Source organism: Pyxicephalus adspersus, chromosome 1 (genome assembly GCF_032062135.1).
Source record: "Pyxicephalus adspersus chromosome 1, UCB_Pads_2.0, whole genome shotgun sequence".
Classification (NCBI taxonomy): Eukaryota; Metazoa; Chordata; class Amphibia; order Anura; family Pyxicephalidae; genus Pyxicephalus; species Pyxicephalus adspersus.
Genome location: NC_092858.1, coordinates 141,505,505 through 141,525,184, shown reverse-complemented (window position 1 = coordinate 141,525,184; position 19,680 = coordinate 141,505,505). Strand labels below are relative to the sequence as shown.

General features: G+C 38.1%; 1 protein-coding gene across 1 annotated transcript in view; it reads right to left on the bottom strand.

Annotated features, from left to right (window-relative positions):
- SCARF1 (scavenger receptor class F member 1) overlaps positions 1–19,353 on the bottom strand; it is a 28,244-nt gene extending 8,891 nt beyond the window's left edge. Inside the window, exons 1-8 of the mRNA XM_072429312.1 lie at positions 18,889–19,353; positions 10,123–10,184; positions 9,308–9,409; positions 7,697–8,219; positions 5,783–6,001; positions 4,831–4,959; positions 3,870–3,973; positions 1,772–1,889 (exon numbers count right to left, since the gene is read on the bottom strand). Of these exons, the coding sequence (XP_072285413.1) occupies positions 1,772–1,889; positions 3,870–3,973; positions 4,831–4,959; positions 5,783–6,001; positions 7,697–8,219; positions 9,308–9,409; positions 10,123–10,184; positions 18,889–19,001 (1,370 nt within the window). The 5' untranslated portion in view covers positions 19,002–19,353. The remainder of the gene's footprint in view (positions 1–1,771; positions 1,890–3,869; positions 3,974–4,830; positions 4,960–5,782; positions 6,002–7,696; positions 8,220–9,307; positions 9,410–10,122; positions 10,185–18,888) is intronic.
- Between the last annotated feature and the right edge of the window lie 327 nt (positions 19,354–19,680).

Genomic DNA, 19,680 nt, shown 5'->3' with positions numbered 1-19,680 from the left:
GTAAGATTATCACAATGTTTATGGTTAATTTTTTGCAGCTATGTTCAACAAACATTTTGAAACCTGAATAGATTACCTTCTGGTGTAGTTTGTTAAATCACCACGAGGTGACAGTCTGACACCATGTGCTGGAATCAATAACCTCTATTATCTAGCATCACATTTGGTTTTTAGCTACCATTGTATATGCAATATATCAGTGTCAAAACCATTAGAAATATTTGTTGTTTGCTATGTTTCTTTTACATTTATTATGGTTTACTTTCCCCCCTCTCCCACCTCACATTTGTACAGTCTCTCCTGTTGAAAATATAATTGTTATTGTATAATTTGTTAAATTTATAATATTATTAAAATAACATTTCTGGTACAGAATAAAGTTGAAAAAATGAACTAAAATGTGTGCATGGAATAAGTTAAAAAACAAAGTGAATTCAAACAGTTAGGTAATGGTTTAAAAAACAGAAATTAGGTGCAGAAAAAAATTATCTTGAGTGAGGGTAATGATTAGAGTTAACTAGGGGTAGGGAATTAACAAGGGGTTTAACATTTTTTCAATAATGTCACCAATTGGATGTTTTCAATATTATCATTTAAATCTAAAGTAACACATCTGATACAAAGTAAATACATCAAAACAATAATGTTACTTTGTATCTCTATATCACACCGTGTACTGTTTTTGAAAAGCAGCTGCAAGAGCAAATTCTGTATTTACTCAGCATGTCAGCAATTGCCCAGGAAGTGCAAGAAGGGGGAGATAGGATGTACCTACTTCCTGTGAACTTTTTCTTATGTTTTTATGGAGGCATAGTAGCATGCCTAATGTCTGCAAATGGTTCAGAATTATTTTATATTTCTCAGATTCCAGTTGACAATTTGGATCTAATATTGGAATTACTAAAACAAACAGTACAAAGTGACAGTGATACGATTTTAAACAATCCCTGGAAAAGTCTGTTGATTTTCCAATAACTAACAATGTCAATGTTGCTGAAAAGGCAGAGTAAAGTATTAAAACTTTAATAAATGCTCAATATGTACAGATAGAAGAAAAAAAAAGGTGGCTTTTTGAAGGGAACATTTAAAACAAGGTGTATTTTTAAATGGTTAAAAATGGACTCGTGACTAGACAAATTCGGCCTGTGCTATACAATAAATATTAAAATAAAGAAAAATAAAGCATACAGCAGAACACAATATTGTACTGAGTCCTTGTGTGTTTTTTTTGTCTCTTAAGCCCAACGCGTTTCGCCTATTGGCTTCTTTAGGGGATGTTTTTGGAGACTAGTATTGTGTTTTGAAGATGGGTGAAAAGCAGAAACAACTTTGTTATGTGAGGATTTGGGTACTCTGGCATTAGTATGATATTAGAATGGTTACTTATTAAGGATTGTGACCAATTAAGGTGATATTCCTAAAAGAAGTGTTTTGTTTTTTTCAGCATAGTTTAGTTTGTAGATGGTAGATGTGTAAACAGTCCAATTTATAGGGACTGGTTAACTTCCCAAGAAATGTTTTGTGTAGGAGGTGGTTTATTAGGTAGTTTGATAGGTCCTATCTTTATAGGGTTTAATTTGCATCCAAGTGGTTAGCTTATCCCAGTGGGGATGGCTTGGGTCCAGAAATTCCTAACGGATGTTTGCCATCCTTCCAGGCCTGGCTACTTTATTATTAACCCTACCTTCCTGGATATAATACCTCTTTAGTCTCAACTTCATTAAATGGCTATAAAAGACAAATTTGATTTGCAAAGTTGATTGCTACTTACCTGTGTTTACTGTCCATTTGATTGTTCCCACAGAAACAACAGCAGCAGCAGCAGAGGATGAACAGCAGGCACATGGGGACCAGAACTCCAGCAATTATTGCTCCTTTCTGGCTGGATGCTGTGCAGGAAGATCAGAGGTGTTTATTAAATATTGAATAATAAATACCACTATTGTCACAAAAACAATTCAAGGGGCTGATTTATTAAAGCTCCCCAAGGCTGGAGAGGATACACTTTCAATGGTGAAGCTGGGTGATCCAGCAAACATGGAATGGATTTCTTCAAAGCTACTTGACATTTGCTAGCAAATGTTTTGAATCCTTGACTAGATCCATTACAGGTTTGCTGGATCACCCAGATGCTGATGATCAGATGCTGATGAAGCCGATGAAAGTGTAACATATCCAGCCTTGGAGAACTTTAATAAATCAGGCCCAATGCAGCAATAAATCAAATGGCTATCCAACATTAGCAGAGAGCTCAAATGTCACTGACAATTGCCCAGATTCATAAAAGGCAAAGGAGTATGCCTCCTGATATTTGTGGATGTTGAAAGGTGGTAAACCATGTTGTTCTGCAGGGTCTGTACACTTTGATGGTTTCCAACAACAAATAAGAGACAACAATTTCTCTCCAATTGATTGGGAGATAAAACTTTAGTTTTAGGGCTCATGTAGAACAGCAGCTTTGTCAGTATAGTAATACATACAGTTAGGTCCATAAAATACTCGGATACTGACACAGTTTTCATCGTTTTGGTTCTGTACATCACCACAATGGATATACAAATAAACAATTGTGATCTTGTTGAAGTGCACATTTTTGGCTTTAATCTAATGGCTAGAACAAAAATGGTGTATAAACATGAAACTGGAGTCATTTTTATCCACAATTCATTTCAGGTGCTCACAGGTGGGTGTATTTGAAAATACCAATGTTAAATGTGTGCTTGATTTGGTTGAGATCAGGTGAGTCACTAGGCCATTGGAGAATATTCCTTTGATATAATAAACTCCTGGGCTGCTTTCCGTGAAAGTTTTGGGCTATTGTCCATCTATATTGTGAACTGCCACACAATTAGCTTGGCTGGACTTGAGCAGACAGAATGTCTCTGTAGGCCTCAGAATTTATCGGGCTGCTTCTGTCCTGTGTCACATCATCAATAAACATTACTGACCCAGTACCAATGGCAGCCATGCACGCCCAAGCCATCACACTGCCTCCACCATGTTTTACAGGTGATGTAGTATGCTTTGGATCATGAGCTGTTCCAAGCCCTTGGTAGAGATTGATCTTGATTTCATCTGTCTAAACAATAATCTGTGCTGCTTTTTAGATGTTCTTACCAAAGTCCAAACTAGCCTTCTATTCCTGAGGCTAATGAGTGCTTTTCACCTTGGGGTGAATTCTCTGTATTTGCTTTTATAAAGTCTTCTCCTTATGGTAGACTTGGATATTGATATACATACCTTCTGGAGAGTATTCTTCATTTCTCTGTATGTTGTGAAGGGGTTTTTCTTCGTCATGGAAATCATCCTGCAATCATCCACCACTGATGTCTTGCATGGACATCCAGGCCTTTTTGTAATCTTCATCAGTGCATTCCTTTTTTTTCACAAGTGTAGCGTTTGACAGTCCTAATATTCTTACAATTTTTCTGTTTTCACAGTTTCACCTGCATAGAGAGCTCCTTTGACCACATGTTGTAGGTTTACAGTGCTAACAACACACCTGGAATCATTCCAGATCTTTTATCTGCTTTATTGATGATGAAGCAAAGCTTATTTAGGTCCAAATATGTTTGGTTCCTTCAAAACGATGATAGTACATAATAAAGAGCTATAATTCCTGAACCCTTCTTCCACTTTGAATGTGGATACCCTCAAATTAAAGCTGGTAGTCTGCACTTTATGTCTTCATGCTTTTGTTACATAACAAAACTTGTGTGAGTATCCAAACCTAACTGTATGTCATATACAGTAGTAATATATACACTGCATATATTACTTAGAGGAACCCAACAAAATGACAGACGCATCCTGTACAGATACAATAATATGAAGACAGAAATAACATTTGTAGCAGGAAGAGGACTTACTGAGAAGACAAGTTCCATACATTGGATTACAAGGCCCACCATCACATTCACAGGGACTTGAACAGTTAGATCCAAAAAAGCCATGCGGACATGTTTCATTGCAACTAAGGAAAACGCAAAGATATTATAAAATGTCTTCAAGAAGTTTAACATACCTTTTCATACATAAAACATGGAGAAATCCATTGCAATCTGCTATATTATATAAAAAATGCACACTAGAAGACAATAAAGGAAAGTTGTGTGTGCTGCATTGGAATACTGTACATTGCTTCATTTATTCACACCATAGCATTAAAATATCATGGTAAAATCTGCATCGTACTGCAATAGTGCAATGCTGCATAATCCAACACATCTATAGAACTCACACATACAAAAAACAGCACATAACACTGCTTGGGGAAGGGGTAGACTCCAAGAAGAGTAGGAAATCATGTTTATCATTTTAATATTTTACACTCCCCACTACATTAACACCTTAACTCCATCAAGTCTAAAATATAATATCTAAAATATTCCTAATAATCTAATACATAAAAAAAATAATAAATAGCTTTGTTTGCTCTAAAATGAAAAAATAGAAACAATGCAACCCTTTAGTATCACAGGTAATACCATAACTGGAAAATGACTAGGCCTATAGCTGAAATCTAAAAATCAAGCTCAATTTGTAAAATAAAATTTGCAAATACGTAAAAACAATTTTGCAAGTGCTGGTTTTTGCCACCTATCAGAAAAGTCATGTGGACTGAAGCACAGCTGATTACTTCATGCTGCACTATTTTGTACTGGAAAAGGCTGATAGCAAATCAAACCATTATATCTTCCTGAAGTTCTATTTTAACAGAATGTCATGCCATAATCATAATTGTTTGATGGCTGACATCCTAATTTGTATTTTTTTGAGTTCTTTTATTTGTACTTGTATGTTGACTTTTTGTATTTGTATGTCTTTTACCTTGGTTTCCAGTGTCCCAAGTCACAGACACAGTCCCCCGTTACTGGGTCACAGATTCCGTGAATGCACAGTGGACACAGATGCTGGCATCTCTCGCCATAACTTCCCTCTGGGCAGCTGAATTCACACCTTAAAATGAGAATTGCACCATTAACACGTGTACCCTTAACCAAGAATTTCTAAAAAAAGGGTATGTTACTTTACCAAAACTTGTCATCTACACAATTAGGAAATCTGGTTTACAGAGTTGATGTCGTGCATCAATGACATTTGGTTTCTCTGGCACATTATTTTTATGGAGTGTGCCTGAAAATCTGGTGCTTCATATTTGTGAGGGTTGTGAGGTGAGGGTTGTCAGCACTCCAAGGCACAGCCCTGGCAATTAATTAGCTGGCAGGGTGCCTTCAAAAACATTGTCCAGTACACACATTAGGTATAGTATGCTCATGTCTACCAGTTGCAAACGCAAAAAGGAGGCTTTTTCTATGTATAGCTATGAGCCACTTATAATGAATAGAAATAACCCTTTTGAATAAAGCTATGTATACAATATCACAATGTTCTAAACCAGGTAAAGATCAGAAAAGCAAGTAAAGGTTTTGTATAGAAAATGTGATCCTAGCAGAGTGACGCTATGTAAGGCATTGTACATTTTTAACCTACAGGCTCCAGTTGTGAAAATCCAGCATTGGAAGAAAGCTTAAAAACCCAAAATGCAGTCATGATGGAGGTGTGTGGTACACCCATTGTAAGAAGTCATAACCCTCTGAATCGAGCCAGGAAACTCATATTAACCCAAGACCTCTACTTATAAATTTCTGGCATTTATTTTGGAATGTGCCCCTGCTGGGGGCCCTACAATGACTCTGAATAGAGGCGCCATTGTTTGCATTTATACCTCCGGAGCTGTATATGTAGGTCACCTGCTGTTGGGTTCAGTTATTAGACATACCGGGGTCCCATCCTTCCAGGATCACAGTTCTGACAGGTCCCTGTCCCTGGGCTGCATACTTCATTTGCTCTGCATTTTGGACATATTTGCGCACAGTTCTCTCCATAATATCCAGTTAAACAGGGAGTTTCACATCTCGTACCATTCCAGCCAGGTTCACATGATGAACAGAAGCCATCCACCGGGGAACACGCTTGTCCTTGTTTACATTTTCCACAGCTAAAGAAAAGAATATTGTTTCATATGCATATTTGTAGAATAAATACTATTGATAAGCAAAAACAGAAAGTCAATTTACTATTTTTCTGTACGCAGGTATTATTTTACCTTTTGAACATGCAAAACTCATGTCAGCCACATAGTTGTTAGGGGCATACTGAAGGGCTGGCAGGGGATTCAATGTGCCAATAGTATTATCAGCCTGTCACCTAAGCAAGGGGCCAGGCTACACTGGCAACATGACAGTGATGCTGGGCCAGATTCAAAATCCTGGCAGACTGGATTCAGTCCATGGGCCACAGTTTGAGTTACTCTAGCTGAAATAGCAATACAAATATTTAAAACCTGATAGAGTTTTTAACTTGTATTCCTATTAGAAGGTGACAAGTATGTCTTCCCCTTGATCAGGGGTGTCAATCTCTTGCCTGCAAGGTCCTTTTTTGGCCCCCCAAAGAATTCTGGAAATATATTAGATCTGGCATGCCCGCCTGCTACTACATATTGCAGCGAGTGATGCCGCTACTACAATTCCCGGCATCATTTGCGTCTATAGACCAGCGGCCTATGCGTGGCCCCGCATTGATGTTCTGTTCTATTCACTGTTTTATAGACGCAAGTAATTCCAGGATTTGAAGTCTCGGCATCACTCACGTCAATGGAACTGGAGGTGAGATATCTCTGCCCCTCCCCGCCCCCCTCCCACACATCACAGGCGCCGACAGTAATACATTGTAACTGTAGTTCTGCAATGCGGCACAGCGGTTAATTTGAATCTTCTATATCAGGCAGTACTAGCAGCAGCAAAATAATGGGTTAAATCATCCCAACTGTATTTCCTTTGATTGTAGTACATAGCTGGGAGGACTTACAGTCAGTATTAGGCTGAGGATCTAATATAGTATGCTGGAACATGCACAGAGAATCTCTATTCATTTCCTTACACATGGCAGGATCCACATGAATCTCTATGTTACCACCTCACATCATCATTTTCAATACATGCAATACATAAACATTATTCCTGTACACCCATCATGTGACACAAAGCCTAGGCAATGATCACATGGAGCCTAACTACCAGGGGCATTATGTTTGTTTCAATCCATTAGAGACTGCATAGTGTAATATTTAGTGTGAGACAAACTTGTGATGTGAGAGGATGAACAACACAAGGCCTGCATAGATAGATATAAATTAGTCTTTTCAACCCTAAAGTGTGCATAGAGGGGTTTGTTTTTGTTAGGTATGAATGAAGTAGTAAACTTCCTCATTTTTTTCAATAAATTTCAAGTTTGCCCTCGACTTGGTTTTTAATTTCGTCCCTCTGTGTATTTGAGTTTGACACCCCTGCCCTACATACTGCAGATCACCTCTATCATGATGGGATTATACCATGGAGTGGAAATGTGTATCTAGTAGCTGAGTGTTCACAAATGGTGGTTATCTGTCCCGGGTATTCCTAAAGATCAAACATAATAATAAATATAAGGCTGTGATTATAAGATGGACATTTTTGGGCCTGATTTATCACATCTCTCCAAGACTCCAGAAGACAGACTATCGTTGAAGATCCTGGCACATGATAGTCTATCTTCTCCAGTTTTGGACAGCTTTAATAAATTAGGCTCTTTCTGTCTAATATCCCAGCTCTCTTTGAGGTCAATGTCTATCTTCAGACTTACTCATGTCACTCACCTCTTTTCACATTTAGGTCCATAAGTTCCAGGAATGCAAGGCTCTGCACATCTCTTTCCTTGATAGCCAATGTGACAGTCACATTCACCATTTTGGCTGCATTTCCCATGCACACAATCACACTGGGATTCACATCTAGGACCATGCCAGCCTTCACGACATTTGCAGATTCCTTTGGTTTGCAGACAGGGTGATTTGTTGCAGTTGCACTTTATACCACATCGCTGACCCCACCATCCAATGTTGCATACACACTGCCCATTGGTCTGATTACAGTGTGAAGTTTCTAGGTTACATAAACATGGCTTATTGCAATGCTGGGCCCACCAGCCTGGCTCACATTGGCATGATCCAGTAAGAGGATCACAAGTTCCATGTTGGTTGCAGTGGCAGGTGTGCTGACAATCTGGACCCCAGCGGTTTGGATAACAGATACATTGTCCTGTCACTCCATCACATTTCCCATTAGGATAGCAGGAACATCTCTTTTTGCAGTCTGAGCCCCAGTATTGGTCAGGACAGGCTAAAAGGAAAGAGGATAGACATATTATTCTTCGTCTCTTCTCCTGGGTTCTTCATCCTACATCACCCCACTCAGGCACGAGATCAGGTGACATAGGATGGAAAAAACTTACCAATCTCACTGTGTATGCATAACATCGGCCAATTTTTTTGCGCTGAAGGAGCACTTAGGAGCCTCCCGGGATGCCTGACATAGGTATCCCAGGAGGCTTTGTGCTCCCATTTATTTTTGCTGCCCCCTTTTTTTTTTTTTTAAAGAAAAGGATGTGGCTTTAAAAAAAAAAATCTAAATTTTTACTTTACATAAAAGGGTTGTCTACCCTTTTATGTAAAGTGACATTTCTGAGTTTAGGTACGCTTGAAGTTTTGTAGCTTTGAAGGCTGCTGCAGAGCACTGTGTACCTGCAACAGCCTTCCTCCGCCAACTGAGTACCTGTAAAGGTAATTACCCTAATTCATTTTGCATTATAATCATGATCATGAAAGCCATTTTTTTCAAATCTCCCACATTTTCATGGCAAACTCACTTGTTGGTTAAATTTGATCTTGCAAAACAAATATAAAAATATTTTTCTTTTGCATCTAGGAGACAAGGAAATACTATTGTCACCTGTGAACAGGAAGTGACTGTAAAAGGACCTCAACAGGCTCAACAGGTATTATTTATTTTGGAGCTGTATATTTAAAAAGAATTTTAAATAACTAAGATTATATGAGCTTTATGTGATTGGTCATAAATCAACTTTAGGTCTGTTCTGACAATTACATGTTCATAATAAATGTATAAAATGAATACGAGGTTCTTTAAAAGCAACCAGTCTGCCATTGCTGACTTATCTTAAACTACTTTGCACCTAGCTGTCAAGTTAACCCCTCTTTTTTGCTTTTAAAGACTTAGAGCAGTCAGCTCTATCTTTGCCTGCTTTAAAAAATTCAGTTAGAGAGAGAGTCATTCTTACAACCAACAACTTCTCTTGTGCTCTCTCTGTAAAAACCCCAAAATAATGTTTGACATCAGTATCAATTGTGCTTTGGGCTTTTTGAATCAAATTGATCCCAAAGCATTAATCCAGTAATTGTTGTACTTACGTGAATTGCAGTCAGCACCAAAGTATCCTGGCTTACAGCGGCAAACTCCTGGCCTAATACATACTTCATCTTGCTTGCATTCATCGGCTCCTTCACATATAGCTAGAAGAAGATAATATACAAAATTACTACATATAATAAAAGCAGAATTACAAAGAGATAAATAAAAAAACAAACATGTTTTACTGTCAAAAATGCTGCTGTTACTTTTTGTCTCTATTTCCTAAATATACTAATAACTAATTAAAAGGATCATTTAACAAAAGAGAAAAGAGAAGTTCTAAATGAAATCTGATGAACTAAATCATTTTCTGGTCTTACAAATGTGGACTTTGGTGAAAGGACATCACTATAGCCCTACACATAAGGCCACCTTGACGTTCCTTGGCAGACATTCCACTAACACAAATGTAGCATACTATACTACAGGATATAATCGGGAACTTTATAGGTAAGATTTTACCACCACAATTCCAGGCCAGTTGGTGAATTAGCTTGACAATATCTTCTCTGTTTTGGATGGATTTAGGTCCTATAAAGTTTCCTTTATTATTATTTGCCAATGTGGATTATCTATGGATCTGCTAATAATAATTTATATAAAATATACATACTCACATACCAATAAATTATATAGTTTACAATGTATCATGTAAATTACTAATTTATACAATTAGATCCTGTTCTGAGAGGAAACACTGAGATTTATTCAAACTCAAAGTTGGCCCAGAACAGTTAGTTTCTTGTCATTATTATTCGTGGCATCCTATCATCTCACATTGTTCTGTTCACTTTTAAAGATCTGCATTACTTACCAGCTGTACACGCTCGCCCTTCCTGTTTCCAGCCAGGGCAGCACACTAAAGCCTTGGTGACACTAAGGGAAGGGAGAAGCAGGAAATAGATTAGTTTCACCATTTTGTTTTGATGACATCCTGGAATTAAAGTCCAGGCAGAGGAAAAGAAAGATGCCTCACTATTATAAGCATCTTCCTCTATTTCTTCACTTCCTAGTTCTCACAGTTTCTGGGTTTATGCAGATATCACATACAGATCACCATCATAAAATATTCTCATATCCCAGGAGACTACATATATAAATATATATTTTTTTTTTCTTTTTTTTAAAGCATGTTATTGATCTCTAATAGCTTCCCTAGTGTAGACATTCAAAAACCCTGAGACTACTCTTGGGAGCACCATCTTGTAAAATCAGCAGCCCCAGCAAACTCAGCACTGTCACCCCAGTGACATTCTATAGTAATCTATTTCCCTCCTTCTGTAACAGCCACGGCAAAGGTTATGTATAAATATATGAGGGGCTATGGGACTGCAAACACAAAGAGTAATTAAACGCTACTAAAGAAGAGAAGGCTCTGACATTGCAGGAGGAATTTATAGCCAAATTTTCTAGCAAGTTCAAAGGCATTTTGCAGGTGAATAAAAAGAACTTATGGAAAGAAAAACACTATGTATATATAACCCAGTAAGTAATTAAAATTTTAAAGTTTATGCTTTTAGCTGAATTTTTGTAGTTGTGAAAAAGTTCTCTTTAACTGACCAAACTAGGGTTGTCAAAGGAGATCTCCAGTAATAGAAGCACATAGACTACCATTGCTGACCTTTTTTCTGAAGAAGCTAATTACATGGATATCATTGTAATGCAACACAATCTTAACACATTATTAATAACCCAGAATAACTATACCACTACATTATCATTAGGGTTTGGTGACTCTAAAAATACAGGAGCACTGGGCCTGATTAAATAAAGCTCTCCAAGGCTGCAGAAGGTATACTTTCATCAGTGAACATGGGTATCCAGCATGGCATCCAGCAAACCTGGAATGGATCTGGTCCTAGATTAAAAACATTTGCTAACAAATAGCAAACTACTTTTAAGAAATCCATTCCAGGTTTGCTGGATCAAGCAGGTTCACTGATGAAAGTGTATCATCTCCAGCCTGGGAGAGCTTTAATAGATCAGGCTCACTGAATCAGTATGGCAGCCTACATGTTTTTCCTCCATTAGTTTACTAAAAACGAAACCCATTGGCATGGGGGAATTTAAAGACCAAGTTTGACAAATTTTTTAATCTAGTTTAATGAAATCAGCCTCTCATGACTTCTATTTTCATTCCATTAATATGTAGACTATTAAAGTAGCATGATAAAAAAAGCTAATCAGAATCATTAAAATAACCCTCTCACACCTATGTACTATTCCTGTCTGAATTTCCACAGTAATAATCCCGACTTCGTTTAGAATAAAATCCCCACAAAAGGTCTTTGTTATAGCCACATCAGCTGGGCATTGAATATTCTCTGGAGCTACAATCTGGGATGAAACCTTACATGTCTACCTGTTTACTTCCCTGATGCCAGATGATCAAAATCTGTCAAAATTTCCTCCCTAAAAGCTAGATATTTGGTGGGAAATTTGTGCCTCACTGTTTGTTGTCATCTAATATAATTTCTGCTTTCTACACTTGGGATATTCAGGCAACAGTCATAAAACATGCCCTGTAAACACCTTTAGTTTAATTTTCTTGAAGTGATACAACTTCTTTTAATATTTTTTTGTGTTTGAATTGCTAACTTTTTGAGTTATTTTTATGGAAATGTTTTTGCAGGCTAATATGTTGGCATTGCTCTTTGGCCTTTATCTTCATCACAACCATCACAAAATAAATATTCAGGATAATATTACAGATCTGTAGATCTATACAAGGGCCTACTTTGATTGCCTTTATCTATCATTTAGCATGCTCCCAGTTCTACTGCCACAAGACTGCTCCTTTATAAAGTATGGTGAGTGAGCGATGCCACCCTAGCACAGGAAGTGTATTACTGGCATGAAAAATTAAACGAGAATTAGCTAAAAAAAAAAAAAAAAATGAACAATACTACCCAAATAAAAGCTGAAATATTTTACATTTTGATTATTTGGTTTAGACACAGCAGCATTTAAAAATGGTACTTATTTCAGAGACTTTGTATATCCTATGTAAAGAGTGTAATCAGCAACTAGGCTGATAGGTTGAAGTACAATGTGTAGCCTGCAAGTTTCTTTGACTCTAATTCTGGTAGTAGCATTCTAGTATAGTTTTTGTTACTGTTTATTACTGTTTTGTTGCTGTTCGGACATCCACATTTTGAGCCAGTTAGCAGTGATTTTTCCAGACTGTATAACAATGAAAAAACACTCATGCTCAGCCTTAAGACATTTGTTATGATCTTAAGACTTCTTGATTTCCATAGTTGTATCTCATGCTACATACCACAAAAATACAAGTATGAAAAAAATCAATACTTAATGATATTGGAAGAAATCTAGCTGCAGAGCTTACACATCGGTACAACTACTCCCCCATCATTAATGAAAGTGCATGCCAGTCTGCAACAAATAACCCTTGCTCACTGCGGTAAAAGCTTAACATAACATTCCATTTGTAGGTAATGGCTCCTACTACTTTGAGCTTTGGGATTGTTTTATGCAGCATTGCCTTACTACATTGTAAAACAGAAGATACATGTTATCACTACCAAGCAAGTCTAAGGGGTTTATTATTCATGTTATTAGATGAGGCAAAGCTGATTCTTTTTTAGACCCATTGTAGCTAATCACTTACAACAAGAATTACTCTATAGGGCTTGGGGAGTATGAAAATAGGATAATCAACCTTTGGTTAGTGATGATGCCCATTTTAGTTGGTGGCCCATAGCATGATGTAGGGACAGGAGGAGGCTAGCCAGGGAATGGCAATTGTTCTTCTGTAAAAGGAAGCATTACAGTTATTCTGCCCTGCATAAACATCCCTTGCATTCAGGAATATTGTGCACAGCATATCAAATCTAGTTTGAATCTTCAACATCCAGACATAAGGACCCTGTACAATCCCACAAAGTATCCTTTATTTTGCAAGTTCCTAAATATATTGCACACTAAAAGTCATTAAAAGGGCTCAAAGTTCTTTCTCTGTAATTGGATTGAGTTTCATACTTTTTATTTCTTTAGAAATAATTAATGTTTGTTTATCAGATGTAGTTTCCTTCAACACACACTCCTTATATTTGTCATAAAGAGACGTCCAACTAATTTGCTTGAGATAAGAAATATTTCCTTTGTACCGAGAAATTTATTATAGCCATAGAACATCAGCTACCCATAGATGAGCATGTTAGAGATGAGATGACAGGTGGTTAGACATCTGCCTATGCATTGCATTTTGGTGTTTTCTCAAGCTCAGTTAGCAGATGTTGTTTGCATGTTGAAATAATAACTCCAATGTGTTTGTAGTAAAGTGCGGTTACTTTTATAGAAATTGTCCAACAAGTTAGAAAATCTTTTTGTGTGATAATGAATATTTTTAAATGTAAGAAACCTTTTATCCACTCCTATGAAAGCCTTTTATGGCCTAGTGCATCGGGGACATCTTTTGTGAGGACTGGAAAGTGCATGGACTGCATCAATCTGCTGTTCTTCAAAACCAACCTAAAGCAGCGGTCGCCAACCGGTGGTCAACGAGAACATTTTGGTGGTCCGCGGCTCTGGCTGGTGCACCCCCCTGTACAGATCGCAGGCTCAGGGAAGTGGGCGGGTTGTGTCTCTGGAGTTGGCAAGTTCTGGCATCATGACGTCACTATGGGAATTTTTTTCCCCTTTGAGTGACACCCTGGTTCCCCACGCATGCGCGGTCTGGAGTCAGTATATTTAGTGGTCCGTGGGTCCGAAAAAGGTTGGTGACCACTGACCTAAAGCATTATTACTGAAAACTTTTACAGCAGACCTAATACTTAAATGAAAGGTCTGTTTACACTGGCTAGGTCCCATCTTTTCCAATACCCCTACTATATGCAGGTGAAATATGTACCCAAAAAAGGGTAAAGTTAAAATTAAAATTGCCTTAGACCTACCATCTGGCCACAGCATCTATATGAGAATGAAATCACCATCTTCCTGGGCTGAGTCCTATAAAGTGTAGAGCATGTGAAATTTCTGAAGAAGATTGTTAGCACTGCAGGTCGTGCCGGCGCCACTGCTCCTAATCGTAGGCACGGGCGCCGGGTCCTGTCTTTCAGGTAACCCTCTTCCTATGTTCCATACCTGTGAGACTTGCTCTGGTGTTTGAGCTGGTGTGGGTGTGTCTCTCCTTGTCTAGGAGGTAACACACGCCCTCTGTTTTCCACGGCCTATGGGTGATTACCTGCAGGTATTTAAAGGCACCTCCTTCTACAGGAAGTTGCCTGAGCAATCTCTGGCTTACTCTGTGTTCCCTGTGCTATGGTGTGTTCCTGTTTGGCTTTACCGTGTACCAGACCTTGCTGACGATTTGCCACTGGCCTGGGGATTGCTCTGGAGTGGCACCTGGCAGCTACCCCGCAGCCCAAGCCTATCCTCACCATCAGAGGCTCTAGCGAAGACCTGGTAGCTGCTTAGTCACGCCCCTCTGGAGTATACCCGGTCAGTGGCACAGTGGGTCCACACCCGCTTGCATAACAAAGATTCTCTTTCAATGGACTGTAATATCTTCTCTCAAGGGTTTACTAACTCTACATTCCAAAGGGCTTTACCCAGAATGATAATGACATCATGCGAAGCATGAGATGAAGATTGAAATGAGATGATGATGAAATAGGAATTATTTTACTCTTACACTTTACAGATATGTTTTCACCTCTTTATAAAAGGTGATTTAGGAAAGGGAGAGGAAATGCTATGCATTTCTTCTTCTACCCGTCAAATTAAGGTTATAAATCAAAGACAGAGAAAAGAAAGATTGGACCCGTTATAAACACACTTAGACTTTTTCTTTTTTAAAGGAGTGACTTTGGGGTAAATACTATACACATAGGCATTCAGTGTACTGTTGACATGTTCTTATGGATAGATAAATACCATTTGCTTCTAAGCTAGAAACAACAAAGAAAACCTTGTCATGCAGTAATCATGCAGCAAATGTTATATAGCCATGCTTTTTTATCAATCATGATTGGTTAGGAATTGATAGTACTTGTTTTCTGTAAGATACAACCTCTTGCCAGCACTGCTATAACTATCTCATGTGAATATGGTGCCCTAATCACTGAGGGCTTATACGATGATAGTGATCAATCAATTAGTATACCCACAAGTTATATTCCACTCATGGGAAATTAAAAACAGACGCTAGTTACCTATTGTTCCCAAATATGTAAAATTGACCCCTCTTGCTGATTTTTGTACTGTGCAGTTACTGTTGGATGTGCCTTGTTAAAGCGGGACTAAACCTAAATTGTATAAAATTGCTAGCAGATTGCTTTTGCATTGACATTGACAGGTAATGTCCATTCTGCAATAAAATAAATTTATCTGCTTTGATCACAATTTTTTAATTACACTCACCTGTCCTCTCTCCATTGTAAATGCTGCCATGTTCACACGGTCCTCTTTCAGGTTCGGGATCTTCGTCCCTTGGACATGTGCACATGTGAGAGTTCATTCATTACAGGCATCCTTGGGTATGCCGGGGAAGTATATCATACACATGCACTGGGAGTTTGGGCAGCAACAGAATTGGAAAAAGAGATACCTTGTGCTGAATTGCTTCCTTTTTTTTACGTGAAGTACTGAGTTGGTGGCACTATATGTTGGTTGCTTGTGACACCCCATCTTGACTTGTTTTAAAAAAACTAAAGACTGGCAGGTAAGTCTTTCTTATTGCGTACGGGACATCACCTGTCTCTTTGGCAATAATGAACCTGCCTGCTCACAATTTTGTCTTTCTTGTGTTTATTTCCACTTTAAAAGTGCAGAGAGTAGGAAGCTAGAGCGCTTGTGTGGTGGATGTGTTCCCAGATGTTACAGGCTGAGATATAGGAAGAAGGAATTGTGGGGCAGATAAAGAACAACACACATTTTTTTTAAATGCGCCTGTGTTATATGAAAAAAACAGATCAGATCAGTGTTCCTCAACTTTTTTAACATGAGGGAACACCTTGACATTATTTTCGCGCCTTCAGGAACTTTTGCCATAATTACTATATCCACAGCTCACAGTACATTAGTGTGGGGGGTCAGTGGGAAGAATGTCACCCTACAGGTAGCCAAAAAGGTCATTGATGTCAGTTAATCTGACCTGAGAGAAACAGATTGCTCAAGGAACCCCTAACGGCTTTAGGAGCCCTCTGGTTCCACAAAGCCTTGATTTAGAAACACTGGTTAAGATGTTGTATCACCATACTCTGTGATCAATGCGAATAAACAGAAATGCCATTGAAAAAAATTCCTTCATCTTAATAATGGCATTACAGTGAAAATTTAAGCTATGATTTTTAAAGGGGAATGGAATGACTACTGGCCAGTCTCTGTTTCAGAAAAGGAGGTACAGGAAAAAAGAGAAATGTGAGACATTTAGTGACTACTGAGCAGAAGTGTGGGCTAAGATTCAATAAGAAAAAAGTGAGGAAATGTGATGTTATAGGGCTTGAGACAAAAGAGATTGTTATGCGCATATGCAGAAAAAGATGTCCGGCCGGGAGACTTAGAAGCATTGATTGTGCAGATCCCAGTGTATAGGCGGGAGATAAAGTGGGCCCAGAATACATTACTGACACCACTTTGCATATGTGTAGGTACAGCATAGCAGCCGACTCATGAGATCACATCTCTTACTATCAGCAGGTTCTTGACAGAAAATTTGAGTTCAGGGCACTTGATTGGCTTTCATTGCTGCCCCTCGGATTGCAAGAGTCTGTTATAAAATCAAATTCAGCCTTTTACACTAGTTACTCGGAAATACATTTATTGATAATTATTAAATACAGAACTGCATTATATTGTAACTATCAAAATAATAAATTCCTTTGGCAAAGAATACCCAACGCAAGCAAATGTAAAAAAAAAAAAAAAACTATCTTTGCATATGATTGAAATCAGCAGAGTTTCATCTCATTTACTAAGCTAAGTGAAATACCCATTGAAGCTTGATAACCTACTTGCTTCCTATATTCCTTTAGTAAATTACCACCATAGTGTGGCAGAACTGTACAACTCACAAAACAAAATAATTTCTTAAAGAGAATTTCAAACTTAGGGATCTGTATGTAATAGTAATTTTGGATGTGGACTCCAAGCTACCTAGATCAGTAGTCACCAACCTTTTCGGACCGGCGGACCACTAAAGTTACTGGCTCTGGACCGCACATGCGCAGGGAGCTGGGTGTCACTCAACGGGAAGAAACTTCCCCTTTAGTGATGTCATGATACCAGAACCTGCCATGAGCCTGTGATAGGAGAGTGGGCGGGTTGTGTCCAGAGACACAACCCACAGACCTGCTTGAACCTGCGATGCGTGGTTCTGGCCGGTGCGCCCCCCAATGGGGTCCTTCTCCTGACTGTGCTCGGGGGCCAGAGCTGCAGGCCACCAAAATTATTTTGTGGATCACCGGTGGTCTGCGGATCACCAATTGGCGAACGCTGACCTAGATGATACATTCATTTGCAAGCATGTAAAAACAGTGATACTGTTATAATCTGTTCCTTCACTTATTTTAAATATATTCTTTCTTTTATGAAAACATTTACCTTGAACAGACTACAAAATACTGTACTGATATGCAAATTTAGACTTTTTTTTCAGAGTCAACAGCTAAGTTGCTGCTGCATGCAGAGAAGAGAGACTCATGACTTTCTCAGGAAGGGCTGAAGTGTCTTTAATATTCTGGCTGTGATTGACAACATTACTTCCCCTTCACTACCTTGTGCATATGGCAAGATGGCGGGACCTAGCAGATTGACCAGGTCTTTGGGCAAAATCTGGAAAACATTTTTTGTTTGTTTACCAATTATGAACCTGTTATTTGCCTAAAAGCATATTTGCCAGCAGGTTCTGTAAAAGAATAGCATTTGAAAGAGTTGTTTAATGGCTCCTAGAAGAAGGAAAAAGTCTAGGGCCTGTTAAACATCTTTGCAACGCAGTGTGTTAGGGTAACACGTATTAGCATTTTGCATAGAACCACAGCGGTATAAATGGGCCCTCAATTACAATCAATTTTTAATTATTAGTTTACTGATGCAGACTCCAAAATACATTATATTATTAGTATATTATTTTTAGCAATACAGTTCTTTTCACTGTTTAATAACTAGGCGTATATACATCATCTCAAAATGTAGTTTTCATAATAAGCACTATTCAATTTAATGGTAATGGGCACTGCTTTAGCTCAATCAGTCAGGTTTTCTGAGTTCAATTTTTACAAATAAATCTCTAAGATAAATACTTAAAATGGACCAAGAAAAGGTTGTATTGTCAGTGTACGCTTGAAATAACTAACAGAGTACAGACAATAATACATAGCAATTATATAAATGTAACAATCACAGATGGAGTCTAGCTCTTAAACATAAAGTATACTATTATCCTTATACTCCTGCCATCTACTACACCCAATTATTTCACTTGAATGACCTTAAGACTACACAAAGTATCTGTTTCCAGGAAATACGAAGTTAGCCAGTGTTTTCATTTCCTAGAATATAGCACCATTTCAAAAACAAACCTTATCTAAGCGGTAGCTACAAAGTAATGATAGCTTACCTATCAGATATACAGACATTTTGCCCATTGGGATCCAAATCTTGAGAGTTTAGTCCAGGCAACCAAGTCCAAAATAATACCATGAATCTTAGCTTTGTGGTGTGAATGAGCATTGTCCCTGCTCATAGGGTCAACGTGAAGCCAAGAGTTTAGTATCCTAGGCAGATTGGAGATAGGTAAGGCAGAGGTGGTGCTGGAACTCCCAAATCATATTTACAACAGAGTTGACTCTTCTCTGCACTGTCCCACACTGAATGCCCTGTCCCTGGGATCAAGTTCCTTCTTCATATTTTTCCTGAGGAAGTATAGGAGGGGATGCAGAATTCCTGCCATTGAATCCAAGCAGTGGGAGGGGGATCAATGACACACAGGACCTGAAGTGCAGTAAAGACCTAAATTCCTGTATACAGCAAAATGAATAGATGCAAAGGTGACTCTATGTCTTTGTGTATATATTACAATGGAGTTGTTAATCTACAAAGAACAAAGGCTTGTTCCCTTTCTAAGGAGATCCGTGTACAGATGTTGATAAATATTTAAAATTTTATTAGATGTAAAAAAAATGGGGGTGAGTTTTATAAATTATATAAACTTTTAAATCTTCCTACATTTTACCATTCTACTCAAAAAAAATGGATTTGGGTGAATGGTATGTTTAATTGCTAACAGATGATAGTTGCCTTTCAATAAAGTGTTAGGATTTCATACATCATTTTTGATTTATTGGTAGCCATGAACACTGGCAGAAATTCTTTGTTTAATAAACTCAACTAAAAAAGCTGTGACCCCCCA